This window comes from Moschus berezovskii, chromosome 7, assembly GCF_049115385.1.
Source record: "Moschus berezovskii isolate FMDL1 chromosome 7, NW_MosBer_1.0, whole genome shotgun sequence".
Lineage (NCBI taxonomy): Eukaryota > Metazoa > Chordata > Mammalia > Artiodactyla > Moschidae > Moschus > Moschus berezovskii.
In genome coordinates, this window is record NC_142466.1 from 14,761,435 (window position 1) to 14,780,053 (window position 18,619).

The 18,619-nt window shown below is 40.5% G+C and overlaps 1 protein-coding gene across 2 annotated transcripts in view; it reads left to right on the plus strand.

Moving 5' to 3' along the window:
• The window catches only part of KIF13B (kinesin family member 13B), a 213,177-nt gene that overhangs the window by 72,451 nt on the left and 122,107 nt on the right, over positions 1-18,619 (plus strand). For both annotated transcript variants that reach the window (XM_055428055.2, XM_088837822.1), the window contains exons 3-9: positions 572-584; positions 6,186-6,246; positions 7,829-7,921; positions 9,125-9,305; positions 13,825-13,912; positions 15,821-15,955; positions 17,869-17,981. In XM_055428055.2, the coding sequence (XP_055284030.2) occupies positions 572-584; positions 6,186-6,246; positions 7,829-7,921; positions 9,125-9,305; positions 13,825-13,912; positions 15,821-15,955; positions 17,869-17,981 (684 nt within the window). The remainder of the gene's footprint in view (positions 1-571; positions 585-6,185; positions 6,247-7,828; positions 7,922-9,124; positions 9,306-13,824; positions 13,913-15,820; positions 15,956-17,868; positions 17,982-18,619) is intronic.

Here is an 18,619-nt window from a genome sequence, read left to right on the forward strand (position 1 = left end):
ATGTAGAAGGCAGAAATATTAGGACTTTAAAAATTATCTAGTGCTCAGACAATCTTTATTCTACCTGAAAGATGCAAGTTCAGTTCAGTTCAGTCGCTCAGTCGTGTCTGACTCTTTGCGACCCCACGAATCACAGCACGCCAGGCCTCTCTGTCCATCACCAACTCCCGGAGTTCACTCAAACTCATGTCCATCGAGTCGGTGATGCCATCCAGCCATCTCATTCTCTGTCGTCCCCTTCTCCTCCTTCCCGCAATCCCTCCCAGCATCAGAGTCTTTTCCAGTGAGTCAACTCGTCGCATGAGGTGGCCAAAGTATTGGAGTTTCAGCTTTAGCATCAGTCCTTCCAATTAGTTCTCTATAATTAGCATTCTCTCTTACTAGTTAGTAGACATTAATTATCCTTTATCTTAAGTTGCTGTTTGATTTCAAAGTTAATATTTTGTGTTCTTAATAAATATCATGTAAATATTTATTATCATTTTACCCCTCAAAAAGCATCTTCTAACTGAAAAATATTTTTAAACTCTTTTGTTTCATGTCAATGATGACAACTCTTTTGGGAACTCAGAAGCCAACCAAAGGTAAGAGATTTGGTTTATTAACGGGATGCTTGTTCGAGTTGTATGTGTGTATTTTTTTGTACTGGTATTTTCTTCTGAAAAATAAAAATATTCTCTGTCACTTTTAAAATAAAAAAAAATAATGCAGGCCGTCAGCCTGTTCATAAATCCAAAGCCGTTTATTGGCGTAAGAAGGACTGGAAGTTTATGGAAAAGCTGTTTTTGTACTTTGACCAACTCTGGCCAGTCTCCTGGCAACTACAACACAGATTCCTTTTGTGCCCTGCTGGTCACCGCAGATTGGCTGGGAACTTCTCCTTCCAAACTGTTGTCAGAGCCAATACTCGGCAGACTCATCCATGGTGCTCCTGGGACAGCCGGGGACACATTCTCAGGCCAACAGAAACCTGCCCTGGCCCGCAGCTTCCTCAGGGAAGCGTGCTTTCATCCTAGCTGTGAGCCCAGATTCTCAAGAAACTTCGGTTCCTGGGTCTCTTAGGAATGCACTTATGCCAGAGTAGGGGCAAGGACTGTGTTTTTGTATTGATCATTCTTGGGAACTTTCCAGGAAATTTATATTTTTATCTGCCTTCTTGGAGTTTTGTTTTAGAATCTGTGGTGGAACAGTAATTCCATTCAATATTACTGTTGCTGAAGAATGTATAGACTTGGCTGTTGGGACTCAGAATAAGTAAAAGTTTAATATGGCACTGACTTCTTTATACATAATAGAACTAATTTTATCAGTTTTATCTTTTGTGTGAAAAGATGGCTGGATTATCTTTGTTTTCTTTTTTTCTGATGGAGAGGATGCTGGATATTGCAGTAATGATGTGAAGAAACATTACATGACTGTTTTAAAAATATTCATGTTTCATTTAATTCAACTCTATCTTACTGTTTATAGAGAAAATGTGTTGATGTCAAAGATGTGGAAGGGCCAACACTACATTCTTAACAGTGGTTCCCTCTAAGGAGAAATATGTTTGGTGAATGGGAGACCTTTATTCTTTATTCTTCTGTGTTATTTGCCTTGCTATAATGAATGTGTGCTTCTTCTCTGTTACTTGAAAACAAATTTTTTTAAAAAATAAGGAAAAATGTTTATTTAGGGGGAAAAAAGGGGAGCTTGTCTGCTTTAGGAAATCCATGGCTGGAAGATACCTGTAATAATTTACAAAACAGTTGAAACTTAAAGAGGACCATTCAGTGTTGTTAGTAAACAAGACCTTAGCATTCCTAGTTCCCACCTTTGCCAGGCTCTGGCGCCTTCCTGTTACTGAGGAGGAAAGCTTAGCCAGTCTGTGATGAAGGGCCTGGTGGGAAACACTATGGTCCTAAGTCGCTCAGTCTTGTCTGACTCTTTGTGACCTTATGGACTGTAGCCCTCCAAGCTCCTCTGTCCATGGGATTCTTCAGGCAAGAATGCTGGAGTGGGTTGCCATGCTTTCCTTCAGGGGATCTTCCCAACCCAGGGATTGAACCCATGGTTCTGAAGTCTCCTGCAGGCAGGTTCTTTACAACTAGAGCCACCTGGGAAGCCCAGGTGGGGAGCAGACCTGGGTTCCAAGGCTGAGTTCAGCTGCCAGCTCCCCACACCTGTTAGCCACCAGATCCTTGGCTTCTTTGTATCCTAGGGCCTCCCATGTAGTGTCAGCTGTTGCCGTTACTTCTCTACTGGAATTGAGAATAAAAATTGTTAAAGAAATCCCTAAATTTAAAAAAGAAAAACCTCTAGTAATAGGGAGAAGAGAGTAACGTGGAGCCTGATCTCTGAGAAGTGCACTCAGATGGATGGTTCAAGTGTGAGCTAAGCTTATAAGCAAGAAAAGGCTTGGGATGGTCTCTACTTAACCTTGATAAGAGCAGAATCAAAAAAAGTGCTAAGACATGAGAGCTGAAAGGTGGAGCAGAAGAAACTTGATCTGAGCTTCACCTTGTATTTAATCTCACCCTGCTGACAGAGGTCCTTGAAAGCAGCTCCCACTGGAAGTTTTGGTCCACAGTCCTTTGGGACCATCTTTCTTCCTTCTTCCTCTCCCTGTAGTTGTTGCTCAGTAGTCTCTGACTCTGTGGCCCCATGGACTGCAGCACGCCAGGCTTCTCTGTCCTCCACTGTCACCCAGAGCTTGCTCAGACTCATGTCGATTGCGTCGGTGATGCCATCCAACCATCTCATCCTCTGTCGTCCACTTCTCCTGCCCTCAATCTTTCCCAGCATCAAGGTCTTTTCCAACGAGTCAGCTCTTCACTTCAAGTGGCCAAAGTATTGGAGCTTCAGCTTCAGCATCAGTCCTTCCAATGAATAAGGCAGGGTTGATTTCCTTTAGGCAGGTTGATCTCCTTGCAGTCCAAGGGACTCTCAAGATTCTTCTCCAGCACCACAGTTTGAAAGCATCAATTCTTTGGTGCTCTGCCTTCTTTATGGTCCAACTCTCACATACATAGATGACTGCTGGAAAAACCATGGTATGGACCTTTGTTGGCAAAGTGATGTCTCTGTGTTTTAATACGCTAAGTTTGTCATAGCTTTTCTTCCAAGGAGGAAGCATCTTTTAACTTTATGGCTGCAGTCACCATCTGCAGTGATTTTGGAGCCCAAGAAAATAAAAACTGTTACTGTTTTCCACTTTTTCCCCATCTATTTGCCATGAGGTCATGGGATCGGATGCCGTGATCTTAGTTTTCTTGAATGTTGAGTTTTTAAGCCAGCTTTTTCATTCTTCTCTTTCACCCTTATCAAGAAACTCTTTAGTTCCTCTTCGTTTTCTGCCAGTGGCGTGGTATCATTTATATATCTGAACTTGTCGATATTTCTCCTGGCAGTCTTGATTCCTGCTTGTGCTTCATCCAGACTGGCATTTCACATGATCTACTCTACATATGAGTTAAATAAGCAGGGTGACAATATACAGCCTTGATGTACTCCTGTCCCTGTTGGGGAATTGCTGATATAGTGAGCCTTGACTGCTGATAGACACATGGTTAGCTCTGGGGAAATGTTGAGAATTAGTAATGTACGACATAGTGCTGAGGCTGGGTGGTAGTTGCTGGGCTCCAGGCCTCCCACCTCTTTGGGGGTGTTGTCAGATACTGAACTTCCGTAATCCTTTTTATCCTTGCTTCGGCCTCACTGTCCCACCCCAGGGAACAAATGCCTGGTGTCACTGTTTTGCACAGATGTGGGTGTTCTGATCCTTCCTTAAGCTAAAGGTATTTCTAGCCAGTCATCTAGTTGGTTGCCCCCAGGGCCGCGACCACTCATCTAACTTTCCCCGGCATCCTCCCGGAGCTGCTCTCAGCTTTGCAGCCATCTCCTCCTGCAGGGATTTGGTCTGTGCTTTCCCCGTGGTCCCCACCCCACTCTACCTGCCATCCGTCTCATTGCAGTTTTTCAGGGTTTGTCAATTTCTGATCCACATATCGGCGAGCAATCTGACTTTCAAAAACTTGCTCTCCTTGCCTCCTTTCTTTCCCTTTTTGGCTCTTTCCCTCACTCCCTCCGTCGTTTTGAATTAATTTCAGGTGGAGGTGGATATAGGCATGCATACTTCGTTTACCAACCTAATCTAATTTCCTTATCTAAAAAATTTAACTCTTAGATTTAGGGTCCAGACAGCCTTGTGAGTTCACACAGAAACATTCTTCTGCCAACTCCAAACTCAGAGCAGGGACAGATAACAGATTTAAAAATATTAAAAATCATGTCCTTGTATTCAAAAACAGCATATGTCACTTCGAGGGCTTGCAGAAGCTGGGACTGAATTAGTATGTTTACTGGGCCTTGGGCTCAGACCCAGGTCCTTGGAGGAGCAGCCCTTGCAGACTAGAGGGGACCCTGCTGTGTAGTTAAGGACCTAGAAGTTAATCCTTGTGAAAACTGATTTGGGTGAGGCTCCCTCATGAAAGGAGGCTTACAGAAGGCTTTCGGCCACCAACACTGAGCTAGTTGGGCTCCCCTGGTGGCTCAGTTGATAAAGAATCTGTCTGCAATGCAAGAGACCTGGGTTCGATCTCTGAGTTGGGGAGATCCCCGGGAGAAGGGAATGGCAGCCCACTGCAGTATTCCTCCCTGGAGAATTCCATGGACAGAGGAGCCTGGCGGGCTACAGTCCATGGGGTCACAGAGTCAGACACGACTGAGCATGCATGCATATGCATACTGAGCTAATTTCTGTATAAATAGGAGGGAGTAGAGACACTGGGCTTTGAAAAGACCCAGACCTGGGCTTCAGTAGCTAGGAGTGGCCGTGTAAAGGTGGCCAAAGGAAGAGGAAAGAAACAGGCAATCATGTAAACCGTAAAACAGGCTCCCAATTCAGATGTGCTTGCAAATTAACCTATAAAGCCAAGAGGAAAACTGTCATCAGGAAGCGAGGCAGCACACTCAAAGTGTGCTGGGTTTGAAGGGCAAACTGAAATAAATTGAAAAACAATTACCCTTAAAACTTTTTAAAAGACTAAATTATTGAACATGAAATCCAAAAAATTAAAACTATAATCAGTGAAAAAGACTTAAAAGATTGCTTAAAAAAAGAGCATATTTTAGAAAGTAATAAGCATAAAAGGCCAAGGCAAATCATTTGTGGTACCTCGCAAGGTAGCATTATGTATTACCAGTATTTCCATTGTATAGTCTTCCTACTTTTTCTTTGTGTCGATTTTTGTACAAAGATAGGATCATGGTCCAGACTTTCTCATGTGCTGTGCTTAGTTGCTCAGTTGTGCTTGACTCCTGGCGACCACATGAACTGTAACACGCCAGGCTCCTTTGTCCATGGGATTCTCCAGGCAAGAATACTGGAGTGGGTTACCATGCCCTCCTCCAGGGGAACTTCCCAACTCAGGAATCAAACCCAGGTCTCCTGCATTGCAGGTGGATTCTTTACCATCTGAGCCACCAGGGAAGCCCCTCTTCTATGTTCTTAAAGCTACATAGTATTTTGGCTATGGATGTGTTATAGCTTATTTAAAGAATCTGCTTTTTCAGTATGCTGTGGTAATCATCTTTATATATTTTTAAAATTTGTTTTCTCTGAAGAATAGTAAGAACGTGGAGAATACATAAAAATATACGGAAACAAAGAAATCCGTAATCTCACCACACAGTAATGAACTTTATGTATGTAACTCTGTGTGTTTAATAGCCATCATATTATACATATTGCTTTGTAACCTCCTCCCTTTTCACATCACATTGTAAAGAGTTTTCAGTGTGAATTCAAGATCTATATTATGTACAGGGCACTTTGTAAGACTGTCCTGTAAATAACTAACCTCCATTGTAAGACAGTGAGTTGTTTTTATTTCAGTATTATGAACCTTGTTATCAGAGTTATGCCATTGTTATGACATCATGAGTATGTTATAGTTTTCTTAAAAATATTTACTTTTAATTGATTGGTTTACAGTATTGGTTTACTTTCTGTCATATATCAATATGAATTAACCATAGGTGCATGTATGTCCCCTCCCTCTTGAATCTCCCTCCAGCCTCCTGCCCATTCCCACCCCTCTAGGTTGTTACTGAGCCCTAGTGAGAGTTCCTTGAGTCATGCAGCAAATTCCCATTGGCTCCATTTTGTTTTTAACACATACTTCATTATTTTTATTTTTCAACAGGTATTTGCATATGATCACTGTTTCTGGTCTATGGATGAATCTGTCAGAGAAAAGTATGCAGGTAGGAGTCCAGAATCCTGTTAACTCCTGATAATATAGACAGGTGTTTTAATGTGTTTTCTGTAAAGTTTCGTAGTAGTATAATTTTAGAAACTATACAGCGACCTTCCTGCAGTCTTTACTGTTAGAGTGTTTACCTTAATTGGGAAATGGGAGATTAACAGTTCTCTGTTGGTGGTGTAAGGTGATAAAGTTAGATGAACAGGGCTCACAGTTGAGGTTTTCTTAAATGAATTCTGGGCCTTACGTGGGACCATAGCATGCAGTAGCCACGTCGCTTCCCTTAGATGTTGGTGATGTGGTCAAGAGAGGCAGCTTGGTGAAATGAAAGAACTCTACCCAAGAAGGAAAGGAAACCCTGAGTTTAATCCAAGCTCCAGTCCTGACTGTCTCTTTGAATAAATCACTTAGGCTTTCAGTGTTCCCATTTCATCTTTAGTGGAGAGGACATATTTCCTCTAAATTTGTTCTGGGATTCTGTTCTTTTATTCTCCTTGGTGATGACTGTCTCAGGCCCCTTTTCACTACAAGTTTAAGACTATAGCAACTGCCAAATTTAATTTTAAAAAATCTAAAAAATACCTACAGTGGCAGCCTTATATTTTCTTTATTCTTAATTGCTTGTGACACCTGTTTTCTAAGAAATCTTTTAAATATTGAATGTCTTATTGACCTTTATCATGAGAAACAGTTCATTCTACAGCTGTTTCAAAAAATTGAGGTTAATTTGGGCTGGCTGGGCCCAGTGATGACTTTAAGGATTGCTTCAGGGAATTCCCTGGTACTCCAGTGGTTAGGATTCCATACTTTCACTGTTGAAGGCCCTGGTTTGATTGCGGATCACTGTGATCCCACAAGCCATGCAGCATGGCCCGGGAAAAAAAAGGATTGCTTCAGTATCAGAATTGTGGTGATGCACTAACCTGGTAAATTAATTAGGAAATGAGGCATAATGGAATGCTATTTATAGCATACCAAATATAACAAACATAACAGCATCCAGTTCTTCCATATTATTTTCAAGACTCAAGGAAGTTAAATAATTTGTCAAGGTCACTTGATTATTGACACATTTAGTTTAGCCTGTGAAGGCAATCTGACCATACTCTTTATGTTCATGATTGAAAGCTAGAAGAAATGTCCCAGACCTTCCTCCCTCTCCCAGCTGATCTTTAATTAAACATTATCATTGAGGGAAAAGGAGAGGGAATTTGATACCATTGTTTTGAACTTCAGCACACACTCAGTAGAAGCATTGGCTGAGTGGTCCATAGTTGAATTCAGGTCCACCCAGGTCCCAAGCATATATATCAGATTCTTTATAAAATAGAAGTTCATTGGTCTATTTTTTTGGCCAATGTTTATTCAAGTTTATATCATCAGGAACTTTTCACTCATTTTCTGTCACTTGCTAACTAGAAATGACTGCTTCCAAAGAAGCATTCATCAGGTTTAAAAATCTTGTTTGGTAGATGAACAAACTGAAGAAAAAAAGGTGCATTTTTGAGGTTTTTGTTTGTTCTTAATTGTTCACATATGGTTTTGGCTTAAAGCATCCATTTCTCTGTGTTTTTCTCTTTCAGGTCAAGATGATGTTTTCAAGTGCCTTGGTGAGAATATCCTGCAGAACGCTTTTGATGGCTACAATGCATGTATCTTTGCTTATGGACAGACTGGTAATTGTTGAATAATCTGTTTTTTTTTTTTAAGCTTTAACAATCCTAACAAAGAAAATACCAAAAAGAATACCTATTGCTAGCAGCTTAGCAGTTATGGTTGATATAGGAATGCTTTGACTTCTGTACCTTTGTGGTCAACAAGAAAGGAAGGGGACAGTTAGGGAGTTTGGGATGGACATATACACACTGCTATATTTAAAATGAATAACCAGTAAGAACCTACTATATGGCTCAGGGAACTCTGCTCAATGATATGTGGCAGCCTGGATGGGAGAGGAGTTTGGGGAAGAATGGATACATGTGTGTGTGTATGGCTGAGTCCCTTTGCTGTTCCCCTGAAACCATCAGCATTGTTAACAGGCCATACACCTCAATACAAAAACAAATTTTTTAAAATTAAAATAACAAAGTGAAGAAGTCATTTTTATCTGGAGAAGGAAATGTCCACCCACGCCAGTATTCCTGCCTGGAGAATCCCTTGGACAGAGGAGCCTGGTGGGCTGCAATTCATGTGTCGCAGAGTTGGACATGACTGAGCGACACACACACATTTTTATCAGGATTTATCGTGTAGCTTGTCCAATTGAAAATTGTTCTTCAAGAGAAACATGCCTGTGATATATTCAAGACTTAAAATTCTTTTTAGGGCTATGATTTAATTTTTTCCTTTCTGTTTTCTCATGTTTTGTAAATGTTCTCTAATGAATATGTATTTTTGGTGCAATGGAGAAAATAAATTTGTACTAGAAAAAAAATGACTCTGATTTCTCTGCTGTTGCCAGAGGGTAGTGGTAGAGAGTTAATTTGCTCTGGAGCCTGCAGAGATAGCATATATGTTTTTTGTGCTATGATTAGTGGTTGGGAGCAAGCACATAGCTTTCATCATATGGATCTTTCCAGTTCAATTTTAGAGAACTATTCAGACCTCACAATTTTTCAGACATTTTAGGTTTTTTTTTTTTTTTAAATATAAGGGTGGTTAAAGGTTTTTGTTTTCTTCCTAAAGAATGTGTACCAGTGACTTTTACATGTACAAATAGGAAAGCTAGTCTACTTATGAGTGTCATCATGGTATTTGGATATATTCCTTATTTTGGGCATTTTGCTAAGTGCTAGGGTTTTATTATGAGCAATGGAAAGAGGGCTGTGTATTTAAACTTCTCAAGGAGACAGTAATAACTATGATTTCCACTCTTTTAGGATCTGGAAAATCTTACACCATGATGGGCACAGCTGACCAACCTGGATTAATCCCAAGACTCTGCAGTGGGCTCTTTGAGCGAACCCAGAAAGAGGAAAATGAAGAGCAGAGTTTTAAAGTAGAAGTGTCCTACATGGAAATTTATAACGAAAAAGTTAGAGACCTTCTTGATCCCAAAGGGTAAATGACTTTGAGGTTTGAATGTTATGATGTTAGAGACTAAAACAGACTTCATGAATTGGCTTAAGTGAAATACAGTTTTATATTGAACTTTAGTAGAGAGTTATTTATCTAGTTCCTGTCTTTGGGATTTGTTTTTAACTTTATTAAGTGGCTTCCTGCAGCCACTTCTGGGCTTTTGAACTTGGGCTGAGTTGGGCTGGGAAGCCTGGTTGAGCGGCATGTGTCTGGGCTGTATACCGCCTCTCTCAGATATATTCAAAGCCACACACACAAAAAATACTTAATGAAAGTTAACCTACTGTGTATCAGGATAACTGGTATCCTTAATCAAGTAGGGTGTTTCTTTGTTTTAAAACAAGAAGTTTTGGATGGAATTCATCCGTGTGTTTGCAGGCTATGAAGTGAGGGAGAGGCTTAATCAGAAATAGTGAAACCTGGACTTTTAGAGGGTCCTTTTTAATGATTCTCAGAAGGAGAAAAGACTGTCCCATTTCATGGCCTACACTTTGGTTTTTTTCCATATATATTTAAATTGGTTTTATTTAATACAACAGCGCTAACCTCATAGCCCTGACATTGTGATTTGTACTACGGACTTTTGACCCTCATCATTTTTGTGGCATAGACTTTGAAAGAAGTGGCTTCAAAGTGTTAGAAAGCCTTCAAAAATGATGGCTTCACTCTGCAGTCATAACTGAAGCTAATGAGGAAGATAAGGGGGTATCTGAGGAAATTTGCTTATCGCACAGAGTTCTCAGAGTTCAGATTTTCAGGAAGTGCAACAGTGGAGAGAGAAACAGATACTAACCGCAGCTTGTGGCTTATTGCTGTGAGAACAGTATTGGGGAGGTCAGAGAGCCACCTGAGCGGAGGCTTACAGAAAGTGTGGAGGATGCCTAAGGCACATCTAGTTATGTTTGGGCGAAAAAGGTGATCAAGGAAAGCTGGTCTTAGAAGCAGTGAAGTCAGTGGTCCTCCATCAGGAGAAAACCAAACTGATCAACTCCTCACTGGCCTCTTGATTTCTTTAACAACGATAACCATCTGCAGGCCTTTCTGAATGAGACTGAATTGGTACTTAGTGTTTCTTCCTTTTTTTGGCTCCACCACGTGGCTTGTGGGATCTTAGTTGCTCAGCCAGATATATAATAGAGCCTTGGGCCCTGCACTGCCACAGAATCCTTGGCATTTAGTGTTTCTATTCAAAACCTTACATAACATTTATCGAGCAACCCCTGGATGCCAGGCACCATGCAGTCATAGACGAAGAGCTCACAGTGGACAGAATGGGAGTTTTTCTTTTTTTTCAGACTTTAAACTTTTTGTTTGTATTTGGGTATAGCCAATTAACAGCGTTGTGGAAGTTTCAGGTTAACAGTGAAGGGACCCAGCCATACATATACATGTATTCATTCTCCCCCAAACTCTGCTCCCATCAGGCTGGCATATGACGTTGAGCAGAGTTCCATATTCTACACAGTAGGTCCTTGTTGGTTATCCATTTTGAATATAGCAGTGTGTACATGACCTTCCCAAGCCCCGTAGTGATTCCTTACCCCCAGCAACTGTAAGTTCGTTTTCTAAGTCTGTGAGTCTCTTTCTATTTTGTAAGTTCATTTGTAAAATTCCTTTTTAGGTTCTACGTGTAAGGGATGTCATATATTTCTCCTTCTCTGACTTATTTCCTTCAGTATGACACTCTCTAGGTCCGTCCATGTTTGTGCAAATGGCATTATTTCATTCTTTTTAATGGCTGAGTGATGTTCCACTGTATATATGCACCACATCTTCTTTATCCAGTCAGGTTGGGAGTTTTGGAAACAAACAGTTCTGAAATCAATGCAGTAACGCTTTTACATTGTAAAGGAGGCTTATATGAAAAAGGTGAGAGAGCAAAGACGGAGTAACTGACTGTCTTTGCCCAGGAGAGAAGGGATGATTTCACTGAGGGTGCTTGATGAATTTTGTGCCGAGTAGGAGTTTGTTACTGAGAAGCTGGGTGAGAACAGTTCAGGCATCGAGGACAGCTGTGCCCGAGTGTGGAGCTGTGGAGAAGTCGGGGATTTGAAAAGGGACCCAGCTGTTCAGTGGGCTGACAGATGTACAGATGTCAGAGCAGGAAACCAGAGTCCAGAGGGAGGAAGATCATGGCCTGCTGCTGCTGCTGCTCAGTCGCTTCAGTCGTGTCCGACTCTATGCGACCCCGTAAATGGCAGCCCACCAGGCTCCCCCGTCCCTGGCATTCTCCAGGCAAGAACACTGGAGTGGGTTGCCATTGCCTTCTCCAGACCATGGCCTGGGTACCCACATTTGCTAAATATCGTGCCCCTTACTTTTCCTGTTCTTCCTTCAGTACTTTTTCCTGCACCTTCATCTCTGAAGAGCATCACTTTCCCTGAGACCCTAGACCTACTCTTTCCAGAAATCCTTAGCTGACTTCATTCTCATGTTTTATACTCCACAGTGCTTGTGTGGATAGCTTGAACTTTGTGTGCGTGCATGCTTGAGTGAGTGAGTGAAGTCGCTCAGTTGTGCCCGACTCTGCGACCCCGTGAACTGTAGCCCACCAGGTTTCTCCATCCATGGGATTCTCAAGGCAAGAATACTGGAGTGGGTTACCATTTCCTTCTCCAGGGGATCTTCCCGACCCAGGGATCGAACCCGGGTCTCCCACATTGGAGGCAGACACTTAACCTCTGAGCCACCAGGGCTTAGTTGCATCTAACTCTTTTGCAGTCCCATGGACTGTATTCCACCAGCCCCCTCTTCCATGGCATTTCCCAGGTGAGAATACTGGAGTGGGTTGCCATTTTCCTGTGCTAGGGAATTTTCCCAACCCAGGGATCGAACTCCAATCTCCTGCATTGGCAGGTGGATTCTTTACCACTGAGCCACCTGGGAAGCCCTAACTTGAGCTTCACTATCTACGATTTGCTTAGTCTTTAATAATATCTTATATGTTGTCTTGTGTATAGTTTAGTAATTAACTGCCTGGGCTTTGGAATCACCTGGCACTGGATCCTGGTCTTCTACTTGTTACCTATTGAGCAAGTTCCTATGCTTTCTAGACCTTATTTGCCCAGAAGGGGTGATAACATTACATAATAGCTCAGAGGGCTGTCATGAAAGATAGACTGAGATCTTAGAATATTTACTGGCTTGTGGTAAGTGCTCAATAAGTGTTAGCTGTGGTTGTTTCCTTCATGAAAGTTTCTTGAGAATTTCTGTAGTGTTTCTGAAGAGCCAAAGTGAGTGAATTAAAAGCTCTATGATTCCTTTTCAGTGAAGGATTGTTTGAGAGAACCTCGTTACTTTATTCAAGTACTGATTTTATTAATTCACCATGTACTATGTGTAGTAATGAAGTTATATTTTACTCAAGAGATAATGCAGTATGCACTATCTTTAAGCAGTAGGGAAAAATGAAAGGAAAAAAGTTGTAATATGTATCCAGAGATCAGAACTAAGTTGAATACTCTTTATGCACTTTTATATACAGTTTTATAGTAGTAAGTTTTGGTGATTGATCCTAGGATACTGTAGATTCTAAATCATTAGAAAATAATGAGTTACATAGAACAAGACTCATTTCTAATCTTACCATCGATATTCTTTTTAAAAATTGCAGTGTTTAGGGAATTCCCTGGTGGTCAAGTGGTTAGAACTTGGCACTTTCAGTTGGGGCCTAGGTTCAGTCCCTGGTTGGGGAGCTAAGATCACAACAGATGCATGGTACAGCCAAAAAAAAAAAATTGTAATGTTTATACTTTGTGAAGAGCTTTTTTCACATAGAGTTAGTAACAAATATCCTTATTATTTTTTGGTTGATATCATTAAGTACACTGTAAGCTGTAGGGTTTTGGCAGGTGCCCTTTACTGGTTTTATTCCTTGTTTGTAAGAGGTTTTATTTATTTACTGTTTAACTCCTGAGTATTTAATTTTACTGAAGCATTTTTCAGTTTATTGAAATCATTTACAGAAATGATACATATATATTTTGCCTCTTTAGTCTTATCATTGTGATGAAAGACATGAATCTTTTCTCAGTATTTAAGCCACCTTGCAGCCCCGGGCAGCCCAGTTCTGTGTTTTTAAATCGCTGTTGGTCAGCCTGCTGCCTGCCTGCCTGTCTGTGTCTGCCTCCGCTCAGGGCTGAGACGGGCCTGTCGCTTTCTCCTGGCGCGGTTCACGTTTGCCCAGTTTTCTGCGCTCTGTGCTGCGTTTTGTGATGTGACGGGCAGATTGTCTGTGTTTATTCAAGTCTGCATTCTTTGTGGCAGTGGGCATCCCACAGCGTACCCTTTTGAATTGTGTGATATTTCACCCCATTATAAAGTTTTCCTTACTAGTCAAGAATCTTAAGTTTTGGTTTAAATTCTTCTGGGGTCAAGTCTGTTTGTTCTGTTTATTTGGGATCTCTATTGAATTCAATCTGTATTTTTATGGAGCCGTGGTTGAGTCCTTTCCTACACAGGTTATTGTCTGAAAATCGTTTCTTTTGTTTTTAACGAGCAGAAGCCGTCAGACGTTAAAAGTCAGAGAGCACAGTGTGTTGGGACCCTATGTGGATGGACTGTCTAAACTGGCTGTCACAAGCTACAAGGTAACAGCATCCTTTATGTCAACTACTAAGATTCACGGTAGCAAATTTTGTTGTTGCTGAATTTGTGATCTTTTTTTTGCAATTGAAAAAGTTATAGCATCACTTTAATAAGTCAACTTTTTTACAAAGCTCTTTATTAAAAAGCGATATATGATTATTAAGTCAGTTTAATTTTGAGAGAAGGTATACATGTTTGCAAGGCATACCTATTCATCTATTGTGAGACATTTTTTCCATATTTTATGAGCTCTGAAACTGATATTCCTTACAGTTGTATCTTAAAAATGATAAATGGCAGAATTTTTTTCTTCCATAGTAGTATATAATGATGTTGCTTATGATTTTGGTGATTTAATGAAATTAAGTATGAGTTGAGTAGCTGAAATTCAAAGCCTGTTTCTAATTTGAGAGAATCTCTCAGTGGCCTTTAGTTACTAATTCTCTTCCTTTTCAGATGTCACAGTTATGCTTTGTGTGAATCTGTTAGGCTTCCCTCTTTCGGGAAATAGGGGTGGAGTGAGCCGTGATGTAATATACATTGAATTAAAATTCAGAGACTTTGATTTGGTGACAGTCCTCTCATGTGACTCCTATCCATTCCACCAAGCGTCTCTGTCCTAATTTTTAGAACAAAATTAGTTTTATTGTCTTGACTATCTTTTGAGGTAGATTCAGTAGTTCCTTTGTTCATGAATCAAACTCTTGTCATGTGGTCAGTGATACTTCATTGACCTGGAAGAGATCAGATGAGTTGATGCATGTGAAAAGTCTTCGAAAACTCTAGGATATCAATATAAATGTTAGGTATTATTAGGTAATACCTATTAGGTAAATTTTTGTCTCATTTGCATATATGGCCAGACTGAGTTGCAATGACCTCTGAGAAGCGCAGTCTCTCAGTTCCGCTGCGATATGCTCAGCCAAAGATGGGGCTCCTTTACTGGAAAGTACAGGAGACTCGATGAAAGGAAACACTTAGTAGACTCTCTCACAAGTATGTCTTTCTTGTTTCTCATTAAATCCCTGGAAGGTAGATGATGTTATAGCTCTGTTGTTACTTGTGTGCTTGCTAAGTCACTTCAGTCGTGTCCGACTTTTTGTGACCCTGTGGACTGTAGCCCACGAGACTCCTCCGTCCATGGGATCCTCCAGGCAAGAATGCTGGAGTGGGTTGCCGTTTCCTTCTCCAGGGGATATCTTTGACTGAGGGGTCAAACCCACATGTCTTAAGTCTCCTGCATTGGCAGGCAGGTTATTTACCACTAGTGCCACCTGGGAAGCCCCATTGTAATGAAACTAAGTTTCAGATTGCTTAAATATGTTTTTTAGAGCCTTTAACATTTTTTTAAAAAATGAAGATCCCATGATCTTTCGAGTGTATTATGCTGTCTCTGTTTTAGCTATAATGGCAAAGAAGTTTAGTAAATCCATGTTCTCATTTTTAAAAACAGGTCTGGTAAGATATACACTAATTTAGTGATCCAGTGCTATGCCTGCAGGGAGGGGTTACAAATTATTTTTGTTTGCTGTTTATTCATACAGTCTGATTTGATTTAACAACTTCTATTGCGATAACTAAGGTAAAGATTTTCTAATTTCTAGGTGAGATGACGACTGGCAAGGCATGTTTGTCCATCTTGTGGGACTTTGACATGCAGCTTCTGCTCTTTTCTAACTCTTGGTCAGAGCTGACACTATTCTACACCTATAGTAAATGTATTTTCTTTGTGTTTGCAGAGAGAGTATTGGTTCTTGTACTGTATGGGGCTTCATGTTCATTGAAAAACAGAATATAAACTCCAGCTGTGGCCGACTAAGCAGTGAAAATTGAAATGCATTTCATAGCATAGCAGAGTTTACATGTTTATTAGATAATAAGATGTGTGTCTGTGACTTGTTTTCATGTAGGATATTGAGTCTTTGATGTCTGAGGGTAACAAATCCCGTACAGTTGCTGCAACTAACATGAACGAGGAGAGCAGCCGATCACACGCGGTGTTCAAAATCACCCTCACACACACTTTATACGATGTCAGGTCTGGGGTAGGTATTCGGATGCATGACTTCTTTTTTTATTCCAGTTTCTAAAGTGGATCATGGTTTATCTTATTCCTTCTGGTGTTAGATGACTTAAAGTTTTAACCAGACATGTGTATCAGTTAGGACTCAGGACATGAAATAGAAGCCACTCTAGGTAAGCAGAAAGGATTGAATGGATGGAATTGGATGATTACACAGGTATCAAAATACCTTCTGAGAAGTGGTTTCTGGACTCAGTCTCTAGAAATAATCTCCAGAACAGCACAGATCTCACCCAGTGAGGGTAGTACTACCTCTGTGGCCACCCCCAGACCTGTGAGTTCCAGGCACATCCCAGAGCTGTGACCCAAGATACAGGAATTGGTGAGGCTGCCCTCTTAGAGCCCTGGAAGTTGGAGAATGTGAGCTGGGACACTCTTTGGAAAACTCATATACGCGTGCTCCCGCTTGCCAGCAGAAGAAGCCAGAATGGGCTTGGCCTCTACTTTCTGCTTTTTAAATTTAAAGCAAGAATATCTGATTGACAGAGTCCAAATCACGTCCTGAACACTGGCTGCAAGGGGGTCTGAGAATGCAGGTTTTAGCTCTACTGTCTTCGCCTGAAGGAAGCTGGAACAGAAGTTACACCAGCTGATGGCCTGTCATCTCTGCCACAGCATTTTTTGAACTTTAAACTCTGACGGCAGATTGTATAAGCTAATAACACCCTAGCTGATATAGTGAGGTTTCCTTTGAAGTGTTACCTTATGCTAAAAAGCCGAGTGTTAGAAGGAATAAGTTGTACTGGAGAACTTGTACCCTAAGATTCTAGATTCATAGAGTCATTTTTGAGCATTTGGTCTTGAAACTTATGAAAATCAACAGAACCAGAGATATATATGCTTCTACCACACTGAAAACTTCTGTGTTGACTCATACATTTGTATTTTTCTTCTTACTTTTTATGTGAATTTTTGCATATTTTATTATTACCCTCCAGTGAATCAATTTCAAGTACCAGAAGCTAAAAAGATCACCCTGGCAAAGTGCTATATTTTGGCAAGATTTTCATTTGCTGAGAGCATAGTTTTCTTCTTTTACCATCACAGCAAGATTAGTGTAATGACAAAAAGTTCTTTGTTTTCTGTTTCCTTTTCAGCATAAAACAAAAGACATTTTTTTTTTTCCAAACCAAAAGTACATTTGATTTGGGAAGCTGAATTCCTTTTTGTTAGTAACATGTTTATTTATGGAAATAAATATAAATGTATATTTTAAAAGAAAGTTTTAAAAAATGATCCAGAAATGTGGTTTCTCACATTTCTTATATTGCTGCTAAAGTATAAAATATCAAGTTACGTCTGTGATTTGATAATAGAATATTTTTGATTAAGGAAAATGTCAGTATATATAAATACTTTAGGAAAATATGTAAACTTAATACCTGAAATGATGGAAAAGAGAATTATTATATGAACAATTTAGAATGCAAACATTTTAGAATGTTTTTGAGGGATCTTTCTGTTGGGTAAAGTCAATTTTTTTTTTAATATCATAAGAAATGCAAATATTTTCCCTTGGGATTATTAGTAAGTATATATGAAATTTTAGGCACAGTTTCATATATCAAAATTTACACTTGTAATGCTTTTATATACTTCTCTGTGAAAGTTTTGTTAGGTTCCCTTCAAAATGTACCATTTTGGAATCACTTTTGTTTTGGAGATAATTTTCTCTCTGGATTAGTAGCTGTGTATGATTTTATATGTATCTACCACTGGGTTGTGTAGTTTTCTTACACTGTTTTATAGCAGCGCAGATTAATTTTAAAATGACAAATATGCTTTAATAAAGGATTCAGACAGTAAATTCATCTGGTAGCAATGTACCACTTTCTGTGTTCTTTAACTTTGAGTATTTGTCGATTTGCTCCCCAGACTTCTGGAGAGAAAGTGGGCAAGCTGAGTTTGGTCGATTTGGCCGGCAGCGAGCGAGCAACGAAGACGGGGGCGGCCGGTGACCGGCTGAAGGAGGGCAGCACCATCAACAAGTACGTTGTCTGCAAGCCCAAAAACGGGACCGGTACGGCTTTGTAAAGAATAGGATTCTGGGACGAATGAGGCTATAAGGAATAAATAGAACTTTTTTCATAGTATTTTTTAAGGGCCGAGCCTGTTCTGTGTTTTGTTGAGGTGTCTGCCGAGACCCAGGAGCACAGCCTCAATCAAGTCAAAGGTTCCCCAAAGGCAGCCCTACTGAGGTTCGGGGCCCAGGAACTCTGTCCAGGGAGCAGTCCTGTGCCTGGTAGCGTGCCCCTGACCTCTGCTCACTAGGTGACACCAGTACCTGCCATCCCCAGCTCCAAGTTGTGACAACCCGGGTCATCTACGGATATTGCCAGTTGCTGCCTGTGGAGACAGTCACCCTCAAGTTGCGAGCCACTGGTCTAAGCTATTAGAAGAGAACAAATATAATCTGAGTATCAGAATCTTGGCATGGGTGTGTCTGAACAAACAACAGCATTTGTACTGACCACGTTGGACTTTTCCTTTTATGACAACTGTGGTCCTTATTTATACTAAGATTTTATTTTACAAAATAATATTTGTTGCATCAAGTCCTACATATGGTTACATATTTTCTTACCTTAAGCTAAATTGCTTGCCCGTGTTAGCGGGCAGGAATCCT